The 24,705-nt window shown below is 39.6% G+C and overlaps 1 protein-coding gene across 1 annotated transcript in view; it reads left to right on the forward strand.

The window, feature by feature from the left end:
• The window catches only part of col22a1 (collagen, type XXII, alpha 1), a 48,113-nt gene that overhangs the window by 19,384 nt on the left and 4,024 nt on the right, over positions 1–24,705 (forward strand). The window contains exons 15-56 of the mRNA XM_061093206.1: positions 537–590; positions 699–743; positions 2,320–2,373; positions 2,494–2,547; positions 3,049–3,084; positions 4,156–4,185; positions 4,438–4,491; positions 4,652–4,705; positions 8,068–8,121; positions 8,628–8,681; positions 8,773–8,826; positions 8,915–8,968; positions 10,010–10,063; positions 10,183–10,227; positions 10,317–10,379; positions 10,906–10,959; positions 11,180–11,221; positions 11,386–11,418; positions 11,772–11,825; positions 12,438–12,491; positions 12,576–12,629; positions 12,718–12,771; positions 12,934–12,987; positions 13,539–13,643; positions 15,392–15,436; positions 15,972–16,049; positions 16,136–16,171; positions 16,248–16,301; positions 16,465–16,509; positions 17,216–17,251; positions 17,329–17,442; positions 17,769–17,822; positions 18,082–18,135; positions 18,286–18,339; positions 18,486–18,539; positions 18,716–18,769; positions 18,876–18,929; positions 19,049–19,102; positions 19,193–19,237; positions 21,119–21,172; positions 22,253–22,306; positions 22,488–22,541. Of these exons, the coding sequence (XP_060949189.1) occupies positions 537–590; positions 699–743; positions 2,320–2,373; positions 2,494–2,547; positions 3,049–3,084; positions 4,156–4,185; positions 4,438–4,491; positions 4,652–4,705; positions 8,068–8,121; positions 8,628–8,681; positions 8,773–8,826; positions 8,915–8,968; positions 10,010–10,063; positions 10,183–10,227; positions 10,317–10,379; positions 10,906–10,959; positions 11,180–11,221; positions 11,386–11,418; positions 11,772–11,825; positions 12,438–12,491; positions 12,576–12,629; positions 12,718–12,771; positions 12,934–12,987; positions 13,539–13,643; positions 15,392–15,436; positions 15,972–16,049; positions 16,136–16,171; positions 16,248–16,301; positions 16,465–16,509; positions 17,216–17,251; positions 17,329–17,442; positions 17,769–17,822; positions 18,082–18,135; positions 18,286–18,339; positions 18,486–18,539; positions 18,716–18,769; positions 18,876–18,929; positions 19,049–19,102; positions 19,193–19,237; positions 21,119–21,172; positions 22,253–22,306; positions 22,488–22,541 (2,256 nt within the window). The remainder of the gene's footprint in view (positions 1–536; positions 591–698; positions 744–2,319; positions 2,374–2,493; positions 2,548–3,048; positions 3,085–4,155; positions 4,186–4,437; positions 4,492–4,651; positions 4,706–8,067; positions 8,122–8,627; positions 8,682–8,772; positions 8,827–8,914; positions 8,969–10,009; positions 10,064–10,182; positions 10,228–10,316; positions 10,380–10,905; positions 10,960–11,179; positions 11,222–11,385; positions 11,419–11,771; positions 11,826–12,437; positions 12,492–12,575; positions 12,630–12,717; positions 12,772–12,933; positions 12,988–13,538; positions 13,644–15,391; positions 15,437–15,971; positions 16,050–16,135; positions 16,172–16,247; positions 16,302–16,464; positions 16,510–17,215; positions 17,252–17,328; positions 17,443–17,768; positions 17,823–18,081; positions 18,136–18,285; positions 18,340–18,485; positions 18,540–18,715; positions 18,770–18,875; positions 18,930–19,048; positions 19,103–19,192; positions 19,238–21,118; positions 21,173–22,252; positions 22,307–22,487; positions 22,542–24,705) is intronic.

The following is a 24,705-nucleotide window of genomic DNA, read 5'->3' on the forward strand; positions in this document are numbered from 1 at the left end:
AAGTGTCATTTAACTGTGGAGCACTAACGTCTAATTGAATTGTCTTTACAAAATGTTACAATTGTTATATAACTAAATGTCATGGGATAAATATTCTACATATTATTGAATCATTTTGCTAATTGTCAAGAATGTGAGTAAGAACAAATAGGCAACTGATGTTTTCACTAATAGTGGCTGTACAGCTTTAAATTGGTTCCTAGATGTTCATTTGTTTCACTGAAAAATCGGTCTAAAAGAATACCTTACAAATTTAATAATGAAAAACAAATTCTTTGACATTCTTTGCATGAAAACAGAATGAAAGTGAGGTCAGAGGTCAAAGTGGAAAGTCTTGTGACTGACAGCTGCATTTTCTTTTTTGGGGGCACAGGTTTCTTCGTTGGCCTCTTAAATGTCTTAAATTGATTCAGCTCTTACTCAGCACTCCCCAGTTTGCCCATTGCAGAATGTTGAGTCAGCAACACAGGCACTTTTGGAAAGTGCCAAGTCAATAACTTCCACTTAGATAATGTTGTTCATTTTGTATCATACAGGGAATTCAAGGAGACTCAGGAGATTCCGGTGCTCCTGGACCAAAAGGTGTCATGGTGAGTATAATCTGAGTGAACCTCAATGGATCAGTTAAGATCTGATAGTGATAAATTATACTATTCTTGTTTGAACCGACATTAATATCTTTCTGTGTTTTGTTTTAGGGTGAATCAGGCATACAAGGTGATAAGGGATCTCCAGGGACAGCGGTAAGTAACATTGTGACAGTTTATTGATTGTCAAAACCAAATAAGGTATTTTGAATCATATTCAGACAACATATATAACTTGGTAACTTCCTTCTAGGACCTTCACAGCAACACATAGTACAGTAGGGGTTCAGGATCCCGTTAAGGGCATTTGATCAAAATAGTCTTTGCTCAAGGACAAGAGAGTTACTCAGTTACTTCCATGTTTTCCCTCAGTGTCTTGGGATTTGAACAGTAATGTTGTGTTGGACCTGTAGAGAATGGAGTTCTTGCTGCTAATCCTAATGACGGGGTTAATTTGTAAGAGAGAGAGAGAGAGTGAGAGCGAGAGTTCTCCTCAGAGGACCTGAGAAGTGAGGGGCGTAATCGTACAAACAGATGTGGCTTCCTTGATTCACTCTCCACACTTCCTGTCGGGCTCTGTGGGGGCGTACGGCTATAATGCACCTCATTCAGGCCTCGTAGAGCTTTATTGATGTATGAAGTTTCCTTTGAGCTGCTAACACTTTCTTACTATTGCCATCCAAGTGATGTCAGTATGCAGACTGTTAATAAATCAGATAAAGGTTATCTGACCTATTAATGACTTTCCACTTAAGTTTAGTTGTTTAAGTCATTGTAATTGTACTGATAGTACAGGTAACCGGTTAAAGGATTACTAAAGTGAGATATTATAACAACTTCAGAGTCATGGTAGGATATCATCTTCAATTTTTTAACCACTGTAAAAAGTAGTCAACACAGAATCCGTGCAGTGATTTGTTCTCCATATGGCATTAAGATGTGCAGCAGGCTCTAGGCACACTATAGCTTCATTCAAACATGCCGGTGCCAGGTTTGAGCTGTCTGTCAGCCAGTAAGTCATTTCCTGCAGGTAAACACTGGGAAAGCTTCTGCCTCAGTATGTTAAGTGATAAAGGGAATAGCCTGGGTGTTTAAGAGGAAGCACCTGGGGTTCAGGTCAGGGTAATGTTAGTGAACGGGAAAGTCGTAGATGTGCTTAGGGTTATGCAGCACTCTCCACTTTTCCGTGCGAAACTATTGTCATTCTCAGAATTGTGCAAATTAGCAAATGTTAGCATGCTAACATGCTAAATTAATATATGGTGACCATCAGGCATGTTGTGAGATCAGCAGAGGAGCTAAAGAGCCGATAGTATGCTCCTTGTCGTTATCTGTCATGATAGCTAACCCTGCACATGTCAACTGTACCAAACCTTTATTTGTTCTATGCAGAGTGAAAATGTCAGATTACAGATTTTGATTTGCTTTGATTTGATTTGATTTGATTTGATTTGATTTGATTAGTTTTGGAAGAATAACGAATAGTATTATTATTAGTAGCTATTATGTTTATTATGGTTAAACAAATTAAGTTGAAATGTGGGAAAATATGGCAACAAAAAAGAGAAGTTTATCAGAAAAAAATGAAACAAACTCCAGTGGAATGAATCCTGACCTAGGGGAAGCATTTTTAAGGAAATCCAAATGAAAACTGTTCTACGTTTCGATGGCCCCTTGTCTTTAGTGACAAATGCTTCATACATGTTTTCTCCTACACCTGTTTCCATTATAGGGCCTGGCAGGTGTGGATGGATTACCAGGAAAACCTGGCTTTCCTGGTAAAAATGTGAGTTGTGTGTCTCTGTTTAGCTGCTGCATTTACACACACACCTCAGACAATAACACCCTGCAACACATGAGTTGAGTTGCCTTTGTATAAATGAAGCTCTCGTTTAAAATGGATTAGGGTTTCAGAGGATTGGCTGGTGTATCCGGGCCGAGCGGAGTTAAAGGCAACAAGGTATGTATGTGTATGTGTATGCAAATCACTCTGCTTGCTTGATTCAAAGAGGACATAGCCTTAAGCATAATGTTATTAAGCTGTGCTGATATAAATCATTCTAAGGAGCTATCATCAGATCCCTCTGTGCTCTCCAGACATTCCTCAGTCTCCTCCATGCACCATCAAAGTCGGCCCACTCATTTGTCTGAGAAAATAAAATGCAGTGTTCATTTGTCGGTCTGTAATTACTGAGTTTGATTATTCTTCCAGTCGTGCACGCATACTTATACCACACCCATGCGCATGCAAAGGACCCGAGCACATACACAAAAAATTGCCATGGTGCTTTAACCACAAGTTTCACTTTCTGTGGAGCCTTCGATAAGTGCACGCTTTAGCACGCATCATCTCATAAATTATGGTCCTTGCTGTATCATCAACATATTGCCTGAGGGACCTTAAATGTCTCTTGATTCTAATGACAGGGTTTTGAACTTTGTTGTGTGAACTGTTTCACAGGGGGAGAGAGGCCTTCCTGGATTACCTGGGGATGTGGTAAGTATCACGAATTGAGCAAAGGGATATATGAATAACATTGTTTAGATTTACAGGCTTGTTTAATGATGAGCATAGAAGTCTGAATGCTTTAGAAAATAAATGGCTTAAACAAAAACTAAAACAAACACTTGCATAGTTAAAGTTGTATGTATTTTAACGACAATCAAAAATACATTGAATTATTACCCGGGAATCCTTGGTTACCATTTTAATATTTGATTTGATCTTATTTCATGTTTTATCTTTAAGCAGTAGGTCAAACGTTTTGGATTCTAAAATATGACTATGTTGCGGCTTTTTGTTCATAGATTAAAATAAAAAGAATTAAGCTTTGGATATTTAGTCAGATCAAACACGCAACATGAATACATACATACTGTGGAAAATCTGAATTCATTTTTTTTATTTTGGGATGACACATGCTAGGACAGGCCTCTTGAAAGGACTGTGGAAATAACTCTTATGTTCAAAGTTAATGTACTAAGGATATGTGGATATGGATTTCATGACTTTGGGGATTTTGGGGTTGTTTCTTGTTTCTGATTTTTCCTGTTTTACTTTAAAGTGACGTCTCTTATTCACTTAACATCTGTCCTTGTCTGGTTTCCCTCCTTTTCTGTTTGTCTGTTCTGCCCCAATGTGTTTCACCTGTGTCCAATCATCCTTGCCTGCCTTGTGCATTCAATGTCAGTGCGACCAGTCTTTGTTGGGTTGTCTGTTAAGCTTCTATTTACGCTCTTTGCGTTACTCCAAACTTGGTTAAGTTATTTATTTGTTCCTTAGTTTTTTTTTTGTTTCACTCCCCAAGTTTGAGTTTTGTATCTCTTCAGTTTCTACTTGTCTGAGATCCGTTCAACAAACGCATGTCTCTTAAATCAAACATTGCTCCTCGACACTACTTGCTTTTTCCAACATCTGCTCTTTGTTGTCCTGTAAACCACAACGCTTAACAATATGTGATATAATATGATCAGGTTGGTTGGTTCAATGAGTCTTACAATAATATACAAATATGATAATCATCCATTTAACTTAATGGATCTGATTATTAATTTTTTTTAATTTCAGGTTCAAAAAGATGGTTTACGGGGTGAAAAGGTGAGTCATTGTTCAATAGTAAAATTATCTTTTTGCCTCATTAAAAGATTGAGTAAATACTAAAAGACAACTTGTCACATAACTATTCTGTGTAACTGGATTTGAAATGGGAAGCAGATTTTGAATGTCTCTTTAAATCCACAAGGAAAAGTGGTGATCACCTTAATTAAAAATTAAAAAATAAAGCACATCTGAGTACACCACTATGGACTGTCTATACAATAACATGTGTGTATGTTGGACATGTTTCAGGGGGATGCTGGACCTCCTGGGCCTCCAGGGGCTGAGGGCCCCCCAGGACCTCTTGTAAGAATCGTGATTTATTTCTTCCTTCCTCCATGTTTCTTCCCTTTTTTTGTGTTGAGCTTTGTTGTTGTGGAACCTGTTCAGATGTAGTTCTCAACAGTACGTGAAAGCACCGTTCAGGCTGTGTGAACACTTGATGACTGAACATCTTATTCCTCAGGGTCCTCCTGGTGTGGTAGGTCTGCCCGGAGAGCCTGGAGAGTTTGGCCAAAGGGTAAGAATCTTACTGTGCATGGCTTCCATTCACCTGTCACATAGCTAAACATGTGACGTGTAATCCTATCTGTTGTTGTTTTGGTTCCCAGTACTGTCGTCATATATACCGAGTTTACACAGTGTCCCCTTACAAAACGTAGTCAGAAATACAACTGCTCTGGAGGTGAAATGGTCGTGACATGTGATGAATAAATCTTAGGTGGCAATCCATCACTCCTTTTTTAAATGTATGCATCTGCCAGTCATGTAATCTGAACTTTGACAGGACCATGAACTCCCACAAGTCATGGCCACATTCCCTGTACTTCTCATGTAACCTTAACATTTAAAGTGTTTATTATATATGAGCACAACATGAAGAGCTCATGCACCTCCTGATATTATTTAGAGAGAAACATAATGTGACTTGTTTACATTGTTTGCCATCATTCTGCTATAGGGAAATATTTTAAATGAATCTATTAAAAACATTGGAAAATTCATAGTAAATGGGTCATGCAGAATCTTTAACATCATATTTTAATGACTCAATTCAAAGTTGAGACTTGACATGTTAAGTTTTCCTGCCCAAAAAACGTGTTTAATACCATAAATCAGATTTCAACACTCTTGAATTAACTGCATTCAGGTCTAATTTGAAATAATTAGAAGTTTATATTGTATTGTCCTTTAACCTTTATTTATCATATTCATATTCAGTAAAAAGAAAAATATATTATTCTTCACGCTAATCAAAGCAGATACTTTTATCATTGCTTGTAAAACTATTTCAAAACTGTACCTCATCTCTCATTCTATTCCCATCTCCTCACTGGGTTCATATCATTAAAACAGACAGAGTGATTCTACATAATTTGTTCCTCCAAAACATAAACAAGGACATTGTTCTCATCAGCGTCATGTCGGAATCAACGTTTGCTTGGTAGGGCAGCCGAGTCGTGCCGGGCTTCCTCTCGTCGTGAACGAAAGACGATGTCCTCAGAAATCTCAGAGGGAATTATAATTTAACATCAAATAAAGTGATCACACTGGGCTCAGGGTTTCTTTTTCTCTGGGTTTAGAGATGTTATACCTCAAGGATATGGTGTGAGATGGGGTGAAGGTGGGCTGAGAGCTGTGATAATAGGGTGGTCTCTGCTGCCGCCTGCACTAATAGAGTTGGCTGTATGGTTGAGTTGGTATAGATTGAGCCGCTCTCCACCTCCACTGCTGCAAAGCTTTCATCAACCATCAATGTCACCGCTGCTGAGCCCTGTCTATTCACCTTTATCCTGGTATGACAGCTGAGGGCAACACGAGCTGGAATGTGGACACTGAAAACAACAAGAAACCATATCAACAAACATGAAGAAAAGAACAGGGATTAAGGACTATATCTAATTTTATTATCATTATTATTTTGTCTTCTTTGAAAGAGACATGTTTTTGGGGATGTGAGCGAGCAACCCATTGCATTAACTAGTTTAATACAATAAACTTAATTTCTAAATTAAATTACCACTTAAGTCTTTACTTTCATATTGCATCTTTAAGGTGCAATAAACTTATGTTTTGTAATATAACTTCACCAAAATACATCACAAGAATTCCAAAAGGGTTACTGCATAGACCAGGGGTCTCAAACTCAAATTACCTGGGGGCCGCTGGAGGCAGTATCTGGGTGAGGCTGGGCCGCATCAGGTATTCCACAAAAAAAAAAAATTTGCTAAAAAAATCCAAACTTCTCTAATGTCATTACTAACAGTTATTTAACTTCAATGGGTTCTTCTGAACATGAATAGAATATTGAAGAACACGAACAGTTCTTGTAAACATGGCTTCTCTTGCCTACTTCTTGCTGCCAGAATATGAACATTAAAAAAAGTTTTTTAAGAAATGATTAAAATAAAATATAACAATATAATGTAATCACTAGAAAATTACGGAGCCCCTGTTGACATCGGTGGATGAATTACTAATTTGTGGCCACGCAATAACAAGATAATCTAATAAATTATATATAAAGCTTTCTTAACAACAGCATCACAATTTCACAAAATGCAGACTTCTAAGATGAACCAAATTAACTAGCACATTGTCATGTACAGTCAGTGGCTCGGTGCGTAAATGTCACCACCAGAGGATGAGGGAATTTAAATCATTAAAATTCATCCACACATATCAGGTGTAAATAATAATGTAAAACAGCCCAGACTGTAAAATGTAGATATTAGCTCAATGACGTGTTATAAACTGCTGCGGTTTAGAATAATCTGTCTGCGTAAAGAAGCTCCCAAAACCTCACAGCGCAGCGTGTGCGTAAAGGAGCCGTGGTGTCCCTTGAATTTGCCTTCAATTTAACAAATTGTGTGTGTGTGTGTGTGTGTGTGTGTATGTGTGTGTGTTCCGTTCCGCTGGACACAGAAGTCGCCTTTGCTCAAGACGCCACTTTATTAATCACTGACATAAAGACTGATACCGTCACTGCAGTATAGCCTAAATAAGTCCCACTGCATTGTAAGTGGCATGTGTGTGCTGTTTTAAGCGGCGTTTTATGTGCGTTCCGGGACCTGTGCTCGTCGTACCTGCGCTGTGATATGTACTTAGCGTTCCGGCACCTTGTGATTTATAAATGAAGCACTGGATACATCATGACCTGCGCGAAAGAGGGCAGAAAACTATGAATTTCACCCTCCTGCACCGCACATCCAAAGCCACTCTTTTCTCTCCCGGCTCTCTCTCTCACTCACTCTCACACGTACACACACACACACGACCCCGCCCCCCATGTCACTCACTTGCATGCTGCGTTCACTGGTCAGGCACACAGTAGGAAACCAGAACATCATAACATTGTCCCACACAGCAGCTAACAGCGGAGCTGCTACAATGTTTGTGCGGGCCGCACTAACATTAAACTTTCATATTAAGGTGGGGGCCACAAAATATCGTCCCGCGGGCCGCAATTGGCCCGCGGGCCGCGAGTTTGAGACCCCTGGCATAGACGGTAAATAAAAGTGCAGCCAACCTGCCTTTGTCACCATCTAGTGGCTTCATGCATTATAGGTCATAAATACTAGGGTTTACCATGTTTGCAGATGTGACAGGAGCCAAACACTAAAGTAAAATTACACTTTGAACAAACTTTGTTAAAGCAGCTGTCATTTTGTTGTTTAGTTTTAGTGTTAGCAATAACAATAGTAATCGTTTTTGTGGCCTCGGGATTAGTTTCAATGTTACTCAAGATAACAAATAACGTATTAACCAAACTATCCTAAATAAATATTGATCAATTACAGACTGTTACATTTAGGTCCTCTGGTTTTATTTCACAGCTTCAATGTAATGTTGTTTTTAATTTAATGCACTGTTGTTTTTCAGGGCAAGAAGGGTGAAAATGGATTACCTGGAGTTGATGGCCTTCCTGGACCTCCTGTAAGAACAATTTTCATTTCATAACAAGCACAGAGCACATGTTGACAACACACTTGTTTAAAATGTGCAGCTCTTTACTTTTGCTGTGCCTCAATAACATTTCAAGGAGACCTGGGGAGAATTGATTTGATGTCTTAACCGTGTGGGTTGTTCAATATTTGATGTGACCCACAAAGCAGTGGCTGTTCTCTCAGTGGGGGTCTTTACTGTTTGTGTTGAAAGAAGGAAAAACAAACCCGCCAGTTTAAAACCAACAGTTTATGTCAATTAATTTAGCAAATTGCTCCCTGGTGCACTATGGAAATACACCTGTCTCTAAGTGGTATCCGAGGTCTAATGAGCCGTGTACCACACTTATATCCCCCTCTTGTGGCTGCTCGCTGGTATTGAATGTACACTCTGATTTGGAGGTCTCGCGAAAATCAAAATGGTTTTTGAAAATATTTGGCAAGAAATATTTCAGAAATATATTTATTTCACTTAGAAAAATGTATTTTATTTTGCAGGGTCTTCCAGGTCCATCTGGGCCACTAGGAAGCCGAGGACATACTGGACCTCCAGTAAGTGACCAGAGACCACAATCAGGACCTGGCAGTGATGAGTCTTTTATAGAATGTTGATCATTGTGATGTACCTCTTCCTTCTTTAAAGGGTCTTCCTGGTGAAATTGGATTTTCAGGCAAACCAGGGGAGTCTGGGAAGTCTGTGAGTTATTTGTCTTTTATTGACTTATTCATGTTTAATTTCTTTACACATGAAAACTGAAAATGTCCTTTGTCACTGATCTCCGAAGGGTCTTCCTGGTAAAGATGGTCTCGACGGTCTTCAGGGAAATGATGGTGCCATGGTGAGTATCAGCAATAACTTTTCTTTTTTTTGCCTTACTTGCTTGCTTGATACTTTAAAGCTGCATCAGTCAAGAACAAACCTGAATGTGAAAGTCGAAACCACAGAGAATAGGTACTTGGTCTTACTGACCACTCAAAGGGCTTAACAGTACAAGTCACACTTACCCAATCACTCACATATTCATATAGTGCCATTATACACAGTCAGGGTTTGTTTGGGGTTAGGTATCTTGCCCAAGGACACCTCAGAATGCAGACCGGCTGAGGATCAAACAATCAACTGATAGTCAGTGGACGACTTTCTCTATAGTCGCCACAGGAGTGATCACCTGCACCCACCTGGGATTTGACTCTTTTTGCTTCACTCTCACTATGCTCATGTGGCTCATTTAAAGTTATCAAACACGAGTCATTGACTTATCTCCTTTTTTTTTTTTTTTTGCTTCTTTGTTCTATTTATGGAATACTTCCATTATTCTGTACACCCTGAAAAAAAAAAAGAAGGACGGACTTTCTCGAGATCTCGAGATTCTAACTCGAGATCTAGAGATACTTTCTCGAGATACTTTCTCGAGATCTCGAGATAGTCCGTCCTTTTTTTTTTTTTTTTCACCCATCATTTTTTTTTCCCCATGTCCCCTGGGGGGCTCCGTATGATACAGATGGGGCTGCTGTAAACAATTTTGCATAATTTAGAAACTTATAAAGAATAACTTATTTAAAGCTGCACTAACTACAACATCATATATGTCTATTTTTCAAACCCAAGAAAATGAGTTAAGAATGCCATAAGAGCTAAATGTGTGAGCTAAGAAAGCCTTACTTGTGAAGCTAGCTTCCAGCCTGTTTACAGACCTTAGAATCACTACCTACATTTATTTAAATCCTGTAAGACAAAAAAGAAAATTCTGTCTGAACATGAGAAAAATGGAGCATTTACCTATAACTACATACAGTACCTGCATAGTGCATACTTTAAGTACATTCATTTCAAACATTTATTATTATGACATCTAAATCATACTCTTGCGTCTGTGAAGGGGCCCAGGGGAGAGCGCGGAGCAGATGGTTTTTCTGGAAAGCCTGGAACTAAGGTACAGTGTCTTCATCTTAACCCAGAAACCTGCAGGAAGAATGCACCTACTGAGATAAATGCATGTGTATTCCCCAAATGCAAATCTGACATGTTAATGTTTGTGTTTTTTCTCCCCAGGGGGAAGATGGCCCACCTGGACCAAGAGGACCTTTGGGGGAGAGAGTGAGTTCACAGCTGCCGACTTTCCTTTTTTTTAAACACAGTGAAAAACATTCAACATGTCACTCACATGCATGTTTTTTTTTTTTTAGGGACAAGCTGGTTCCCCTGGACAACCAGGAGCTGATGGAGGAAGAGGAGAGAGGGGCGTTCCGGTGGGTGTGACCCATTGCGTCTTATCACGTATCCCCAGATGTATGCTCAGTCAACAAGACTAAAGACGGCCATTTAACAAGATTGGCCTCTGTTGTTGATTTAATAATGACCTGCACAATGTCAACGACTGTTCATGGACAGACGCCCTCTGAAGATCATTTTAGATGGACGCATGTACTATATTTATCCCGAACTGGGAAATTCCTATGAGACAGCAGCAAGGTATCAACACATTTATATAGACAAATAGATCAATAGATATGTAAATGTGTTGTATATCGGAAAAATAAACCTTAAAGACGCAGTGTGTAATATTTAGGTGAAACGATCTACTGATAGAAATTGAATATCTAATAATCCTAGTGATGTTTTCACTTGTGTGTTTCATCTAAATTGTACGATTTAGATGTTTTCTTTAGCCTAAAATGAACCCTTTATATTGACATGTTATTGCCTGTTCATAATTTATAAATATTGTCAGTGGATGTCTAATATTTCAATTTTTGATTTTGGTCTCTATCATAGGGAGAAAGAGGAATGAATGGACCGTTTGGTCCAAAAGGTGACAAGGGAGACAAGGTAAATAAGAAGGACTGAGTCTGTTTTTCATATGTTGTACAACTTTATTGTTCAAAATGATTTCCCTAGATATAATATATGCAGACAGCAGTGCTGCCTTCACTCTCCCATGGTACAGTAGATGGAGTCCTCCTGCTCTGTCAGTAGTGGTCACGCTGCACTGTTGGCTGTAATTAGGTAATTAGTATGCAGACAATGAACATATTGTCTCTTGCCTCAGGGTGAAGTTGGAACGAGGGGACCACCCGGTGCTCCAGGAGATGTCAGTAATATTTCTCTCCTTTCTATTGTGCATGATTTTTTTTTTTTTTTTAACACACTGGAATATAGTGTTTAAGAACCTAAAGATAAAAGACGTGAGTCAATGATACTGTTTGTCTGTTGACTGCCAATGAAAGTAAATAATTTTCTGTTTTTACCTCTTAGGTGGCTAATTTCATCCCTGAGCCTGCTGAACCTGTGAGTATTTTTTTGAGCACATGAAATAAACTCTGCTAAAATGTTATTGTTATGCTGCTTTTGGTTATTTATCCTGTGCTTGGTTTATGTTGAGTTTTAAACTAATACATTTTTTATTTGAACTTAAATTACGTTTATACAGCAAAGCCACCTTACACTTCTCTACAAACAATGTTTCTGTGGTGAAAGGTGTATATTAAGTACATATTCTCTGTATTTGTTTTCAATTTAATTTTCAATTTTTATACATTCATGTGTTCTTGACTACCGTATTCTATCTACTGCTGTACTAAGTACATTTCCTCAACAGGATTTCAATAAAGTTCATCTTATCTTTTTGTTCTCACATCAAGGGAATACCTGGAGAAAAAGGCGAGAAAGGAGAACAAGGCAAACCAGGAGAAATCGTGAGTTTTTGTCCGTGTTGCTGATCTTTTCCTTTTCAATTTGAACTCTCCCTCTGCTAGTGTGCAAACAATCCACTAGATGTCAGTAGAGATCTTTTTATTGAAAGCATAGCCTGCTACAGTGAGGGATGCTCGAGGGACATGTTTTAATTGGCTGAGTAAATTAACCTGAAAGGAACGCACTGCCCCAATTCTTTATACGCTGCAGTTCATAGATGTACAGGATATTATGTGGACCAGAATAGAATACAGGGAATATAGTTATATTTAGGATCAGCCAGCCTAGAGGCAGCATAAACATTTGCAAAAATAAATGGACTATAATTAGTACACACTTAAAAATAAAAATGCAAGCATGTATTTTTATTATGTTTCTCTTTCTATTCATGAATTTGACAACAATCAGCTCTTATATTTATCACTGGCCTATAGAAATTCTTCATGCATGGATGTTATTGTCTGTAACCTTCATTCATTCCATGTCTTTGTCATCTTTAAGCATAACAGATCTTCCAGCATTGGAGCCATATCACAAATATGACATGAGCTAATTTGTTTTTTTAAACTTAAACTATTGGAACTCACATCTTCATTTGTCTGTCATCTCTGAAGGGCCAACGAGGATTACCTGGTGAACAAGGTTTCAAGGGACCAGCTGGACCAGCGGTAACATGCTCCCAATCCCTTACCTGCTTTATTTCTTTCATTATGAGTGCAGTACCTTCTGAATCGCTGTTTTTTTTTTTTCAGGGTCCAAATGGCGACACCGGACCTGCAGGAGAGACAGGACGTATTGGAGACCCCGTGAGTTATCTGATTTAATGTGATTCACCATTCCACACCAGGAAGGGAAGATTTACTTATACTTTAACGGCTGATGCATTTCTCCCAGGGTCCACCTGGCTTAGCTGGTCTTCAAGGTCCTCGTGGATTACCAGGGAGCGTGGTAGGATTCCTTTCAAGCTTTTAAAATTAACTTAAGGTGCACGTTATTGATGCCTGCCTGCATTTCTAATGACCATACCAGATGAATGTAGGACTGAATTATTCGATCGCCAGCTGATAACAGATCACCCCAGTATGAAACCATGAGTTTTCTGTGTTCTAGGGCATACCTGGGATCATGGGGCCTCCTGGTCCAGCTGGACAGAGGGGAGACAAGGTCAGTCCTCGCTATTGAAAAGCTACGGGTTTGTTTGATCGGATGTGACTTTTGAAAGTTTAGCAGAAAGCAGATTATGTTCTGAACGGTTTTGTCAGAGCAGAATGTAAATAAGTCTGCAGAGCTGTGAGAGTGACCTTGTATTTCCTCCATTATTGTTTCAGCAGAGAATTAATTTCAGTCCTGCAGCAGCTGCAGCAGCTACATGTCGGAGTTTCACAACAGCACTTTCCACCGGCTGTTATATATATATTTTTTCTTCAATTTCTTTTTCTTTTTCCACAAGTTACTGCAGTGACTTGTGGAAAAACAAAAGTGGACTGTGCTAAATGTTTGTTCCCATGTCCGTATGTGCTTATTTTCCCCTGACTTACAGTTACATGATAAGGGGGCAGCAGTTTACACAGTACACCACACCAGTTACACCAGCAACATTACAAATGGAACAGTATTGATGTTAGTCTGAAAGTCCGAATTAAAAGTAGAAACCACACGCTGCAGAAAGTCTTCAGCTATATATATATATATCTTAATTCTGACTTTTATTTTAGGGTGAAGTGGGTAAACCAGGACAATCTGGCCCCACAGGCACACCTGGAGAGCCTGGCTTGACTGGACCTCCTGGATCGCCAGGGAAGGGCAAGGACGGGCAAAGTGTAAGACATTTTCTCTATTTTCTGATCATTCATATTATGTTTAAAAACCTTACTATACCTTCGTATTGTAGAAATTCCCAATGATGCTTAGGTTAAGTTCAGTGATGGCTGGTGTTTGATTGACAAATGTTAGTATCAGGGCATTAGGGCTTTTAGGGGGTATAGCAAAAAACTAATCAGATTAAAACAATTATTTTTCTTTTTATGAATTACTTGCCTTTTGATGTTTTCATTCTCTACTACAGAATTGGATTCAAAGGATAATTTTAACTTCATGTTATTTCTTTGTATTTATAATACATTTAAACTGTGATGCAGCCTGATGAACTCCCATGTCCACTCAAATCCACCAAGCATTTAGTTAGGGGAGGGGGGGGGGGGGCACAAACAATTTTACACTTCTAAGCCTGTTAAACTTGTGTGAGTGGCTCAAGAGGGATCAGTGGGATGTCTGATTAATTGCCTAACAGATGTGACTTGAATCACTGCAGACTTTGGGTCGAAAAAAATTAAAAATCTAAGATGTGTAGTAACAAGAGAACATATCCCACCTTCAAATTGCACTGTGAGTTATGTAGACACCAGGTTTTTGCAAGAAAAAATGAGTGGAACAAAAACAGTTTAAAGGAGTGACACGCTAAATATGCAGAGTGCACAAAATATCTTTAACGTTGGAAAAATCTAATTCTGACCAATCTACAGCATCATATATATTCTATTTGTTTCCAACTCTTTTAACAAGACTTATTTACACTAGATATCAGATGTAAATATTCTCACTGACAGTACTTTGTACACGTCCTTGTGGATGTTCTAAAAATCCAGGTGGTCACAAACATTCATACAAGACCTCTATACACAGCACCTTTTTATAATACAACATTCAGGAGATTTGACCCATGACCTTCTGCAGAGTAGTCAGCCTGCTCCACTTTCTGAGCCATGGCCGCCCCACGAGCTGTTGATTATTGTTTGAATCTCTACTAGAATTTAGACCTGGATCTTATGGGTTCTCATGTTGAAGTTTTAAACTTCTCATCATCAATGTGTGTTTCAACTCATTACTGTGCTTACACAATGCATAAGCATTCTAATTTATATATAGTTAGCCTTTTTCATAACTATTGATGAAAATTATATTGCTATGATCATTGATTTTGCAGCCCTTGTTCTGCATAAAAAGTTTAAGATTTACCCACCACCAGGTCGGTGTCAGGTCAGTATCAAAAGTACCAGTATTTTAGTCATAGGAAACAAAATGTCTGCTTCACATTCAGCTGGTCATAATAAAAACCTCATGAACAGTCGCTGGCTTTAAACATGTGTTCTGCCTGGACACGTCACAATGCCTGTGATAGAGGCCGAACCACTGCACAACATTAGAGGGAAATTAGTCTCAGTAAATGAGTCTGAGTTGGCACATTTTGCTGAGCAGCTCAACATGTTTCTCCATCATTTTTCACCTCAGACATGTGGCCGTGCTGCTGACGAGGCAGCAGCAAACAGGAAAAGCCCCGTTAAGACATATCACTTTAAAGCAACAGATCTGGCTCACAGCGTTCTGTTTTATTTCTTTATTTTTTTTTTACAGCTGCCAGGTGTGGCCCCCAAGGCCTCGCTTACAATTACGTGCATGAGGGATGGCAACTCGTACACACATTCAGCCTGAAATGATTTATTTGAAAGAAGCTTGATTTCAGTGTTTAAGAAGCAAGATATTTGATTTATGTTATTTGTTGATATTGTAGGGAGAACCAGGACCACAGGGAATTCAAGGACCCCAAGGGCCAAAGGTAACATGATTTGTGTGTGCGTGCGTACTGTGCGTGTGTGTGCGTGTTTGTGTAATCTTTGTAGGTTGCCTGAGGTGGTTTTTTTATATCATGCACAGGTGCTTTTTTGGTTAGTCTGAAGACTTTTTTCCCCGGCACAGATGAGAACAACTATTCATTTTTGTTGAAAGCTGCAAAAAGCAATTTCTATGTCCACCGCACTGTGACCGTTGCTCTGATTATGAACGGCTCTCTGCTGCCGAGAGCCGGATGTCTGGGGCGCTGAGCAGAGGAGGCCGGACAGGGGACGTTAGCTGGATTTATGGTGTTGAATTGCTCACCCTCATCACCAATACATGTTCTCGTTTGAGAAGCAAAATGTCAACTGCACATTGTATCTTTTTTTCTTTCTTTCCCATCTCTGAATAAAATGTTTTTCGGTACTTCTGGGATCAGCAGGCATCGCTCAATGTGACGTTTTCCGAGTTAGCCAAACATTATGGCTGATCTGACATTTTTGAAGAGCAGGATAGTGATTATTTTTTTTTTCTGCCAGGGTCAACCAGGATCCCGAGGAGAATCTGGGGCACCAGGGGACAGGGGGTCTCAAGGAGAAGGCAAAGTGGGACCAGTGGTATGAACATCATTGCCACTGATACTTGCTGCAGATTGCATATTTATTTACATATTACCGAATATTACAAAGCTTGTCTTTCACAGGGGTCACAAGGAAATAATGGCGAGCCTGGACCTGCTGTAAGTGTTTTCAAAATATTACTGTTGAATATTTCTCCTCAAGTGCTTCTCTGATGTGTGTTAATCCGGGTTTCAGGGCTTGAGGGGTCTACCTGGAGTTGCTGGTCCTCAGGGTCCAGCAGGACATAACGTAAGTGCAAAGATTAATAATGAACGAGTTTTATTCACATTCCCTCTTCTCTCCTTCATTATGTCAACTTTCTATCATTACCATTAGCTTTCATAGATATCAATTTATCTCATATCAGCAGTTGATAAAATGGTTGATTTGTTGTCCTTGGCTCTGAATACAGGGTTTACAAGGAAGGCCAGGAGAGAAGGGATCACCCGGAGAAGCTGTAAGTACAAGCAGTGAAGCAGCCATGCTGTCTGCGCTATATGAACTCATATATTTTATATGAAGTGATCTTCTCCTTTCCATTTCCCAAGATATACTGTAAAAGACTATTAGATATGTCGTGGTTTATCAGGAGAGTATACCTATGTACTTATAAAATATCTTTTTACAGAAAAATACTTTTTGCCAGTCTTTGATATTAAATCAAGTGATTCTTCTTATTTGACTTGTCTGCCTCAATGCATTAATGGAACATGCAATGGTATTAATAATAATAATAATAATAATAATAATAATAATAATAATATCACTCAGTGGGTGTTTTTAGTATTATAAGTGTAATTAAAGTTGAGGGGAATATTATTGCTGTGATGTTTTGGACAACATAATACCTTCAGTGAACTGGAAAATCAACTGTGAGGCCTCAGACTTATCTTTCAACATCAGTGTTGGATTTGACCCGTGTAACCATGGCTGCAGTTTCACGACCTGGTGGAAAGCCTGAGAGCTGAGGAGTGGTGTGATTACAGCCGTTTTTAATACGCTCCCTCATGTGACTGCTGAACTGAATGTTCAGCAGTCACATGTGTTATGTTCGGGGGGCTACCATATAGCCAACATTGGAATTTAACTCTTGTGTTGCCCAGTGAATACATCCCATAATCTTCCATCCCCTGACTGATTAACTTTTTCATCCCGTCTCTTAGGGAAAGGCAGCAGACCTCTCTGACCTAAATCTGAAGGTAAGAGGCATTTCCACTCGTACTGAATGAGAAATCTGTGCGAATGCTGCAACTTTTCACTTTCTTTTGTCTTTTAGGATGTCTGCTCAGACTGCCCTGCAGGTCCACCCGGAGCACCAGGTCTTCCAGGCGTCCTCGGAGATAAAGGACACCCGGGACTTCCAGGGAAAAATGGTCAAGATGGTTACCAAGTAGGACGAAGTCATTACCAGTCCAACATCTCTGTTCATAACCTCAGTTATTCTGTAATGTGATGTCTGCTAAGATATCTCTCAATGGCTATCTTTGACAGAGTGTTAGAAAGTGTGATTCTCCACTTTAGCAGCCCTGTGTGATGCATGGGGTGCGAGCTGGACTTTAATCACCATCAGTCACAGTTGGTGTGACGGATGGAGAGGCTCTGACCGCATCATTAGCTCGGCCTCCTCTGGGGGCAGCAGTGAACAATTAGGACCCGGCGACGGCGCTCTGCGCTGTCTGGCTGGACAGAGACTGATGCTGTGCCGTGTCATTACAGGGCGCAGCGGGGCTAGTGGGACCTCAAGGACCCCCCGGAGCCGATGGAGGGAAGGTGAGTTTGCACACTAACTGCTTCCTTATCGCTCCCAAATGGCCGATTCTAAGTTGCTTGTGTCCCGTTGTTGTTTTTATCACACTTTAAGTAATACAGTGAAATGTTTACTATAGAAACACCTTTCAAATGTTTTTGTTGAATTGAACGACATTTCAAAATTGATTTATGTATTGCTTCAACCTCTTCGTTTTTCAGATGGATTCTTTCCTCTTGAAATGTGACATTGCATGAAATAATAATCTTTCTTTTACCACAGGGTATAAAAGGTGATCGAGGACCTGCTGGAGCAGCTGGAGACAAAGGGGAAAAGGTTTATGACTCACGACGCTGGCATTTTATTGTTTCTTTCCTCCTTTTTCTCTGTTTGAAGACATTTTAATTCATTAACCTATCATTTTTTTTTAATTTGCGGGTATGAGGCACATAATCATATTATAAGCACTATTTTCTGTATAAACAGGGTCACCCAGGACCCCCTGGTCATCCAGGTTCTCCTGGCTTGATGGGTTCAGCGGTAAGTTCTATTTTTAGCTAATTTGTTTTAAAGGGCATTGACTCTAATTGTTCTCAATATTTAAGCTTTTTCTGTGTGGATTTGGTCTCACAGTCAGGCTTTCTATTTCTGTTGACCTCGACTGACACCGTCTCTTTTCTCTTCAGGGTAACGATGGACAGCCAGGCACCGTTGGCCCCCCAGGGCCCCCTGGAGAAAAGGTAAGGCTATGTTGCGTGTACTTACCCCTCAAAAAAACGTATTACCCATTTGTCTTATTGTGCGAACCTCCTCCCTATTGCATGTAGGTCAGACAGCCCGTGTGGTAATAATGGCCATTTATCATTTCTTTTCCTTTGGTGATTGTGACCTGTTTGTGTTTGTTTGTTTTCACTAGGGCAAAGAGGGTCTCAAAGGAATCCAGGGACCACCAGGTCTTCCCGGCTTGATAGTAAGAAAATTATTTGACTTGCAGCAGCATTGTTATTATACATGGGGATGCTTGTAAGTTGTATTTGTATATGCAGTTGTAAAATGTTTCACGTGCTGCTCTCTAGGGACTGCCTGGGAAAATGGGAAAGGATGGCCAACAAGGTGAAACAGGAGAAACTGTAAGAAAATGATCTGACATGCATGTAATATTTAAACAACAACTGTTGAACACTTGTCCGTAGATTAGGATATAATGTGTCGAGACATAATTCTGAAACAATTTTTATTTTATTTTCAGGGGAAGCAGGGTGAACCAGGGCCACAAGGAAACTCTGGACTCAGGGGACTGCCGGTGAGTAACCTACAGTAAACAGATCTGATGGAAAAAGCTAGCAGTGCAATGTTTTGTGCCTTACTTAATATGTTTTCTCCCCCTGAATAGGGCTTTAAAGGCCACAGAGGAGAACCTGGAGCCCCAGGACCTAAGGTCAGAGTGCCACTTTTTTCATTTATTTGGACACGATCACAAGAAAAGCAGATTTTATCCTTTGGTGTCCTTTTTATATCAGCGTAAGCATACAATTTTCTTGAAGACTTCAATTCTTAACTTAATCAAAAGGAACTAATACTTCACTTTTGTACGATGCAATTTTAGTGTAATTTGTATCCATTCCTGCCATGTCATGAATAAAAAAAGAACATACATGAGAAGCTGCTATACTTCTATTTTAGTTTAACCTTAAGGCCACACAGTGGAAGCTTCCCCTGTTCGTGTCAGCAGTGTTCCGTTCGTACATATTAAAAATAGAAGTCAAAATGGTTTAGGGAATCTGTCATAGCAGGATACAGTATTTTCACTCCATTTTAATGAGACCTGGGATTTTCCAGAGAGCAAGTCACTGGGGTTTGGTGAATAAGTGGGCCTGTCACGTTTCCATATGAACATTTGAAATGGCATTACAATGGCAGTGTAATATATCGCATCCCAGTTGTCCTTATCAGTTCTCTTAAACACAGTAGTTGCTGCAGCAGCACTTCTTCACATGTGTTACACACAATGGAACTCACCAAGATCCAAGACCCCCTTTATATTAAAATCTCAACCAAATTACACACACTCATACAAATCAGTTCCAGTTTTCATCAAGATCAAAGTATATTTCTTTTAGGAATCAGAGAGAATATCACAAAATGTCCTGTCACACAGTGTTAAGGATGGTCAATAATCATGAATTATTCTTGACCTTGATCCGCCCCCTTACCAAAATTGAATGGGTTCTTTGCTGACCGATACCACATCCTTCCCAGTTTCGTGTAAACCAGCTCAGTTGTTTTTGCTTAGAAACCAAACAACAAACAGACATGGGTGAAAACATTACTTCCTCAGCGGAGGTAAAAAATTTATGTTCTATAATAATAACTGCAGGATTTGAAAGCTGTGGCATTTTCATTTTTAATAACTACACAACTGCTGATGAACAGTGGATGATGACAACCTCCTCCACTACAGCTACTGCAACCATTCACTGCAGGAGTTCAGCGAACAGCACACAGCTAGAGTCAGAGATTTTTTATGTCAAGCTATGTCTGACACCTGCGATTTTTGACTCACACCCTCTCCAAGACAATCCCTTGCCGCTTGACACTTTTGTGTCCCTACACAACACCCCCCCGCGGGGGAGGTTGGTGCCATGGTGCCGTGACCAATAGTCCGGCTCATAAGGGACTGCTCTGACAGGCAACTTATTAGAGCAACTGGTAGGGGTTGCCATAGCGACACCGAAAGTTACCAATACTGATAAGGACATGTCAGTAAATGTCAGTCAGATTTAAACTATTTTTACGGATACTCAGGAAACTGTTTACTTATACAGAATAATAAGAAGTACAGATGCATTGTGGCAGGGTCACACCCTGAACACCCTCATAATGACCTGCCTCTTGTGGACTTAACAGTATGATAAACCCCCAAACTAATAAAGGCAGTTTCTTTCATATCCCATCACGTTATTACTTTTTTGCGCTGATGTGACAATAAGAATTTTTTTTTAGAGGTTAAACATAACAAAATACATACCTGTAGTTGAATAATTAAAATGTATCATGAAATGTAAGCTCTGTATCTTTAAAGCTTGTGATCTTGAAATAATAATAATAATATTGATGTTAAGACAGATGAATTATTCACATAGAAATAAGTAAAAATATATATTAAAAGCACCATATCAGTTAAAGTAAAAAAAGGATCATATTTAAACGGGTTTCTCCCCAAAATGCTTTTTGTATAACTCATGCAAGGCAGAATTCAAGTAAAACCTAAAACTATTAGTCACAGGAGTTTCTCTGAAATGTTTCATGTGACAAACAGGGAGAAGATGGAAAGTCTGGATCACCTGGGCGTGACGGCAAATCTGGAAAAGAGGTACGTTCCACCTTTTGCATTTGATGGTATCCTGTTTTGAAATGAATTTTAGCAACAACAAAAAAAACTTTTTGCAGCAGGAAGTTTTTTTTTACCCCTTAGTAATGTCTGGAGATTTTCCTTTCAGGGTTTACCCAACAACCTTTACCTGTAAGTAACCTGAGAGGCAAATAAAGGTTTGCAAAGATCTTGTTTTGTTCCTTAATCCAACTTAAAACCTTAAAGTGGAGGTGACTCATTTACACATAGATCGTCCCTCCTCTTGACCATGGTGTGAGACCAGTGTTTAGGAATCAACCTGAAACAGTCAAGGTCAGGGGGATCTTCCCCTGTCCCATGTGGACATCAATCCTCGGGGTGTTTTTTCTGATCTTCATACAATATAAAAATTAGTAATTATTCTTAATATACAGGAATACGTTTAAAAATCGTTAACTTCACTCAAGACAAATAACAATTAACCTGAAGCTTTCGTTCATAGATTTTCTGTGTAAAACACACGGGTCTGCACAGCAAATATCTGTCTTTCCTTTTAAAATTTCACTTGGCTATATTTCAAATATAATGTCCCTCCCTGGCTAAACCATCCACATCCGAGGAATAATATTTTTTTCTGTATTGAATTAATCCTACACTGATTGATCCAACCCAAAATGAAAAAATAACGGTTTTAACAGAGAGCAACATTTTCATCAGAACAATGTTTTTTCAGTTATATCTGTATACTGAAGGCCTAATACTAACATTTTTAATTTCAAACCATAGAAGCCATTTATCTTCATCAAATGGCAAACTGAAAACTCCTCTTACATAAACATTTAAAGGTCACCGCACTCTTAGTTGCTGGATGTAACTCTTCCTTGTTCAACATAACTATTCCGCTCAGTCACAAGTCTCCTACTGCAACTACAGGTTTCACCTAACTATTATAAGAAGGTGGGAGTTCAATTTTGGCTCACTTCTGCAGTAAAATTGTCGTTCCTGTCCTGAAGCATGACCTGCAGATGAGATGTGAAGAAGTCACAGTGATTTCAACATGAAGACGATGTGATTAAAGTGTCTGGTTCTTCGTCTTTGTAGGGCTCAAGGGGATCACCCGGTCCGGAAGGAGTTGCTGGACCAAGAGGAGAGTCGGTGAGTCATTTTCAGTCCCTGTCAGACACTTCTTGACACCATGTCCCCTTTGTCTTGTGTTTGCGTGAGATAGCCAGACAGATAGATATGGACATAAAAAGGCACTCAAGTTGTCTCTCTCGCTGTCTTTTTCCATGAAGTCTCTCGTTCTGTTTTTCCTTATTCTCTTTTTACGTCACAGGGCAAGCCAGGTGAACCCGGACCATCGGGAAAAGCGGGTCTCCCAGGAACTCCAGTAAGTTATCTGATCCTCCTGTGAATGATGTTTACATATATTTTTTCTCTCTCTGTAAAATTGTTTCAATATAACAAGGTCCCAAAAGTGCAAATGAACAATACATGCAAATAGCACCAGGACATTTTATGAAAGGATGAGATAGTGATTCACAGATGTTCAAGTAAGTTTTCACCCCTTAACCCTTTCACCATTTGATTATCTTCTTTGGATTAGGTGTAGTTTGTGTTGTTTCCTCATTTGGAGTGCTACTCTGAAATGGATTGTTGGTATTGTTTCCCTTTTGAGATAGCAGTGTTAGCATTTCCAGTGACTAACAGTAGTTATGGTAGAAGGCATGATCACATTATCTAATTTGAAACGTGAAAGGTGACGTTTCCATATCCATACTGTCGAAGACCGATCCTATGGAAATTCTTGTTTCTTCTTCAGAGACCTCTCTCTCGCTCCAACTGTTCCTTCACCACCCTGTCCCTATGCACGAGCACAAATACCCTTGTTGCTGATTGGCTGGAACGGTGTTGTGAAGTTTGGGTCATCCAGCTTTCTTGGTGTCCGAATTATTGAGCCAGGGCTGTATATTTAAACCAGTACACACAGAGAACGTACAGCTATAGCTGACTGTGAGAAGATCTTCGCAGAATTGGACAAAAAGTTTAAAATCAGTTGCGGGTATATATCTTAAAGGTAAAGACATATTTTCTATATTTTACTTAAAGATCACGTTTAGTAGAGATGTGAGAGACCACTGGAAAAAAGGAGAAGCTAGCATTTTCAGAGTTAATAGAGCACGCAGTTGCTGTTTGTGGGATGTAACTGAAGGTGAGAGGAGGATGCGAAGTATTTCTAGAAGAGATGCGCTGGCAGTTTATGATGGAGGATTGAAATAAATGTTGTTCTGACCACAGTGGAAAACATCACTTTCCCCACGGCGCGCTGGGATTGAAAGGAGTCGACCAGGTTGCTGCCAGCAGGAGGAAAGCTGATTGCCAAGAAATATTAAAAGCACAGAGGTCAGGTGGCAGTGGACCATCTCTGAGAGGCAAACAGGCCTATGAATCCCTCAGCAGGTTTTGTGTGGCTCGCTGAGGATTTAGAATTTTATAAGCACATCCACAGACACTGTAGCTACACTGCAGATGGTAGGTGTGAATCCTCTGATGATGCAGAATGCAAATTAGTTTGTGTTGGGACTGTGAGGGGAAAACTGATGAGGGGACAAAATCAGCTTTTATTGGCGGTCATTACATTCAGAGGCATCACTAATAAGAAGTCTTGAATAAAGTTTAAAATGTAACTTAAAAAATGTAAAATGAATAAACAATTAGACAACCAGATAAAGTGCGCCTCAGCAACTTTGACTTGCATTCCTGCTTTAGAGAAATGGCTGTAAATAAAGATGGAACAGGCATATCTACTTCCTCCAATTGTGCTAGAAGTTAAATATCCTGGATACACGCCGATACACACTCTGGACCAATTATGAATCAGTCTCAGCTGTCAATCATGACATTTGACCCTGTTTTTATTTCATTAAAAATGAATCGCAAGGTATTGGAAAAATTTGAACTTGAAACATCAATGTATGCATTTTTAAGTCATTGCTTGTTAACCGTTAACTCTTTAGTTTTTAGAAAAGCCATACATCACTGAATATAAAAGATACATAATTAAATTAACAAATTTTCATATTTATTGTTAATATTGTTTTTTAATAAACTAGTCACTAATATACTGACAGAAAAGGGGCACTTAGGGGGCCAATCAGATTTCATCTGGGGCCAGTGACCCCTCATGGATCCGACCCTGCTACAGAAAAGTCTCTGCCCTGCAATATTAAATTTGTAAGAGCTGTCGCAGTTTTCATAGGGAAATGTACTGGCACAATTTAGCTGAGCAGACAGATGAGGTTAATTAAAGTGTGTGAAGGTTCAGTGATCAGGGAGTGTGAGGCTCTGTAGGAGGCTGCTGGGAGCGGAGGGAGAGGGACACAGTCCAGAGGTCAGCCTGACAGGTATCATTTGTTAGGGAAATAAAATACAGCAAATGCAGAGGTTCCATGGGCTGCATGGTGGTTTTCTTAGGCAAAGGAGTAGCTGTTGTTAACCAGAGGGCAGTCGATATGCAGCCGGCTGTCAGAGAGGACTCGATGGAATCAGTCAGC

The sequence above is a fragment of the Limanda limanda genome, chromosome 19 (assembly GCF_963576545.1).
Source record: "Limanda limanda chromosome 19, fLimLim1.1, whole genome shotgun sequence".
Lineage (NCBI taxonomy): Eukaryota > Metazoa > Chordata > Actinopteri > Pleuronectiformes > Pleuronectidae > Limanda > Limanda limanda.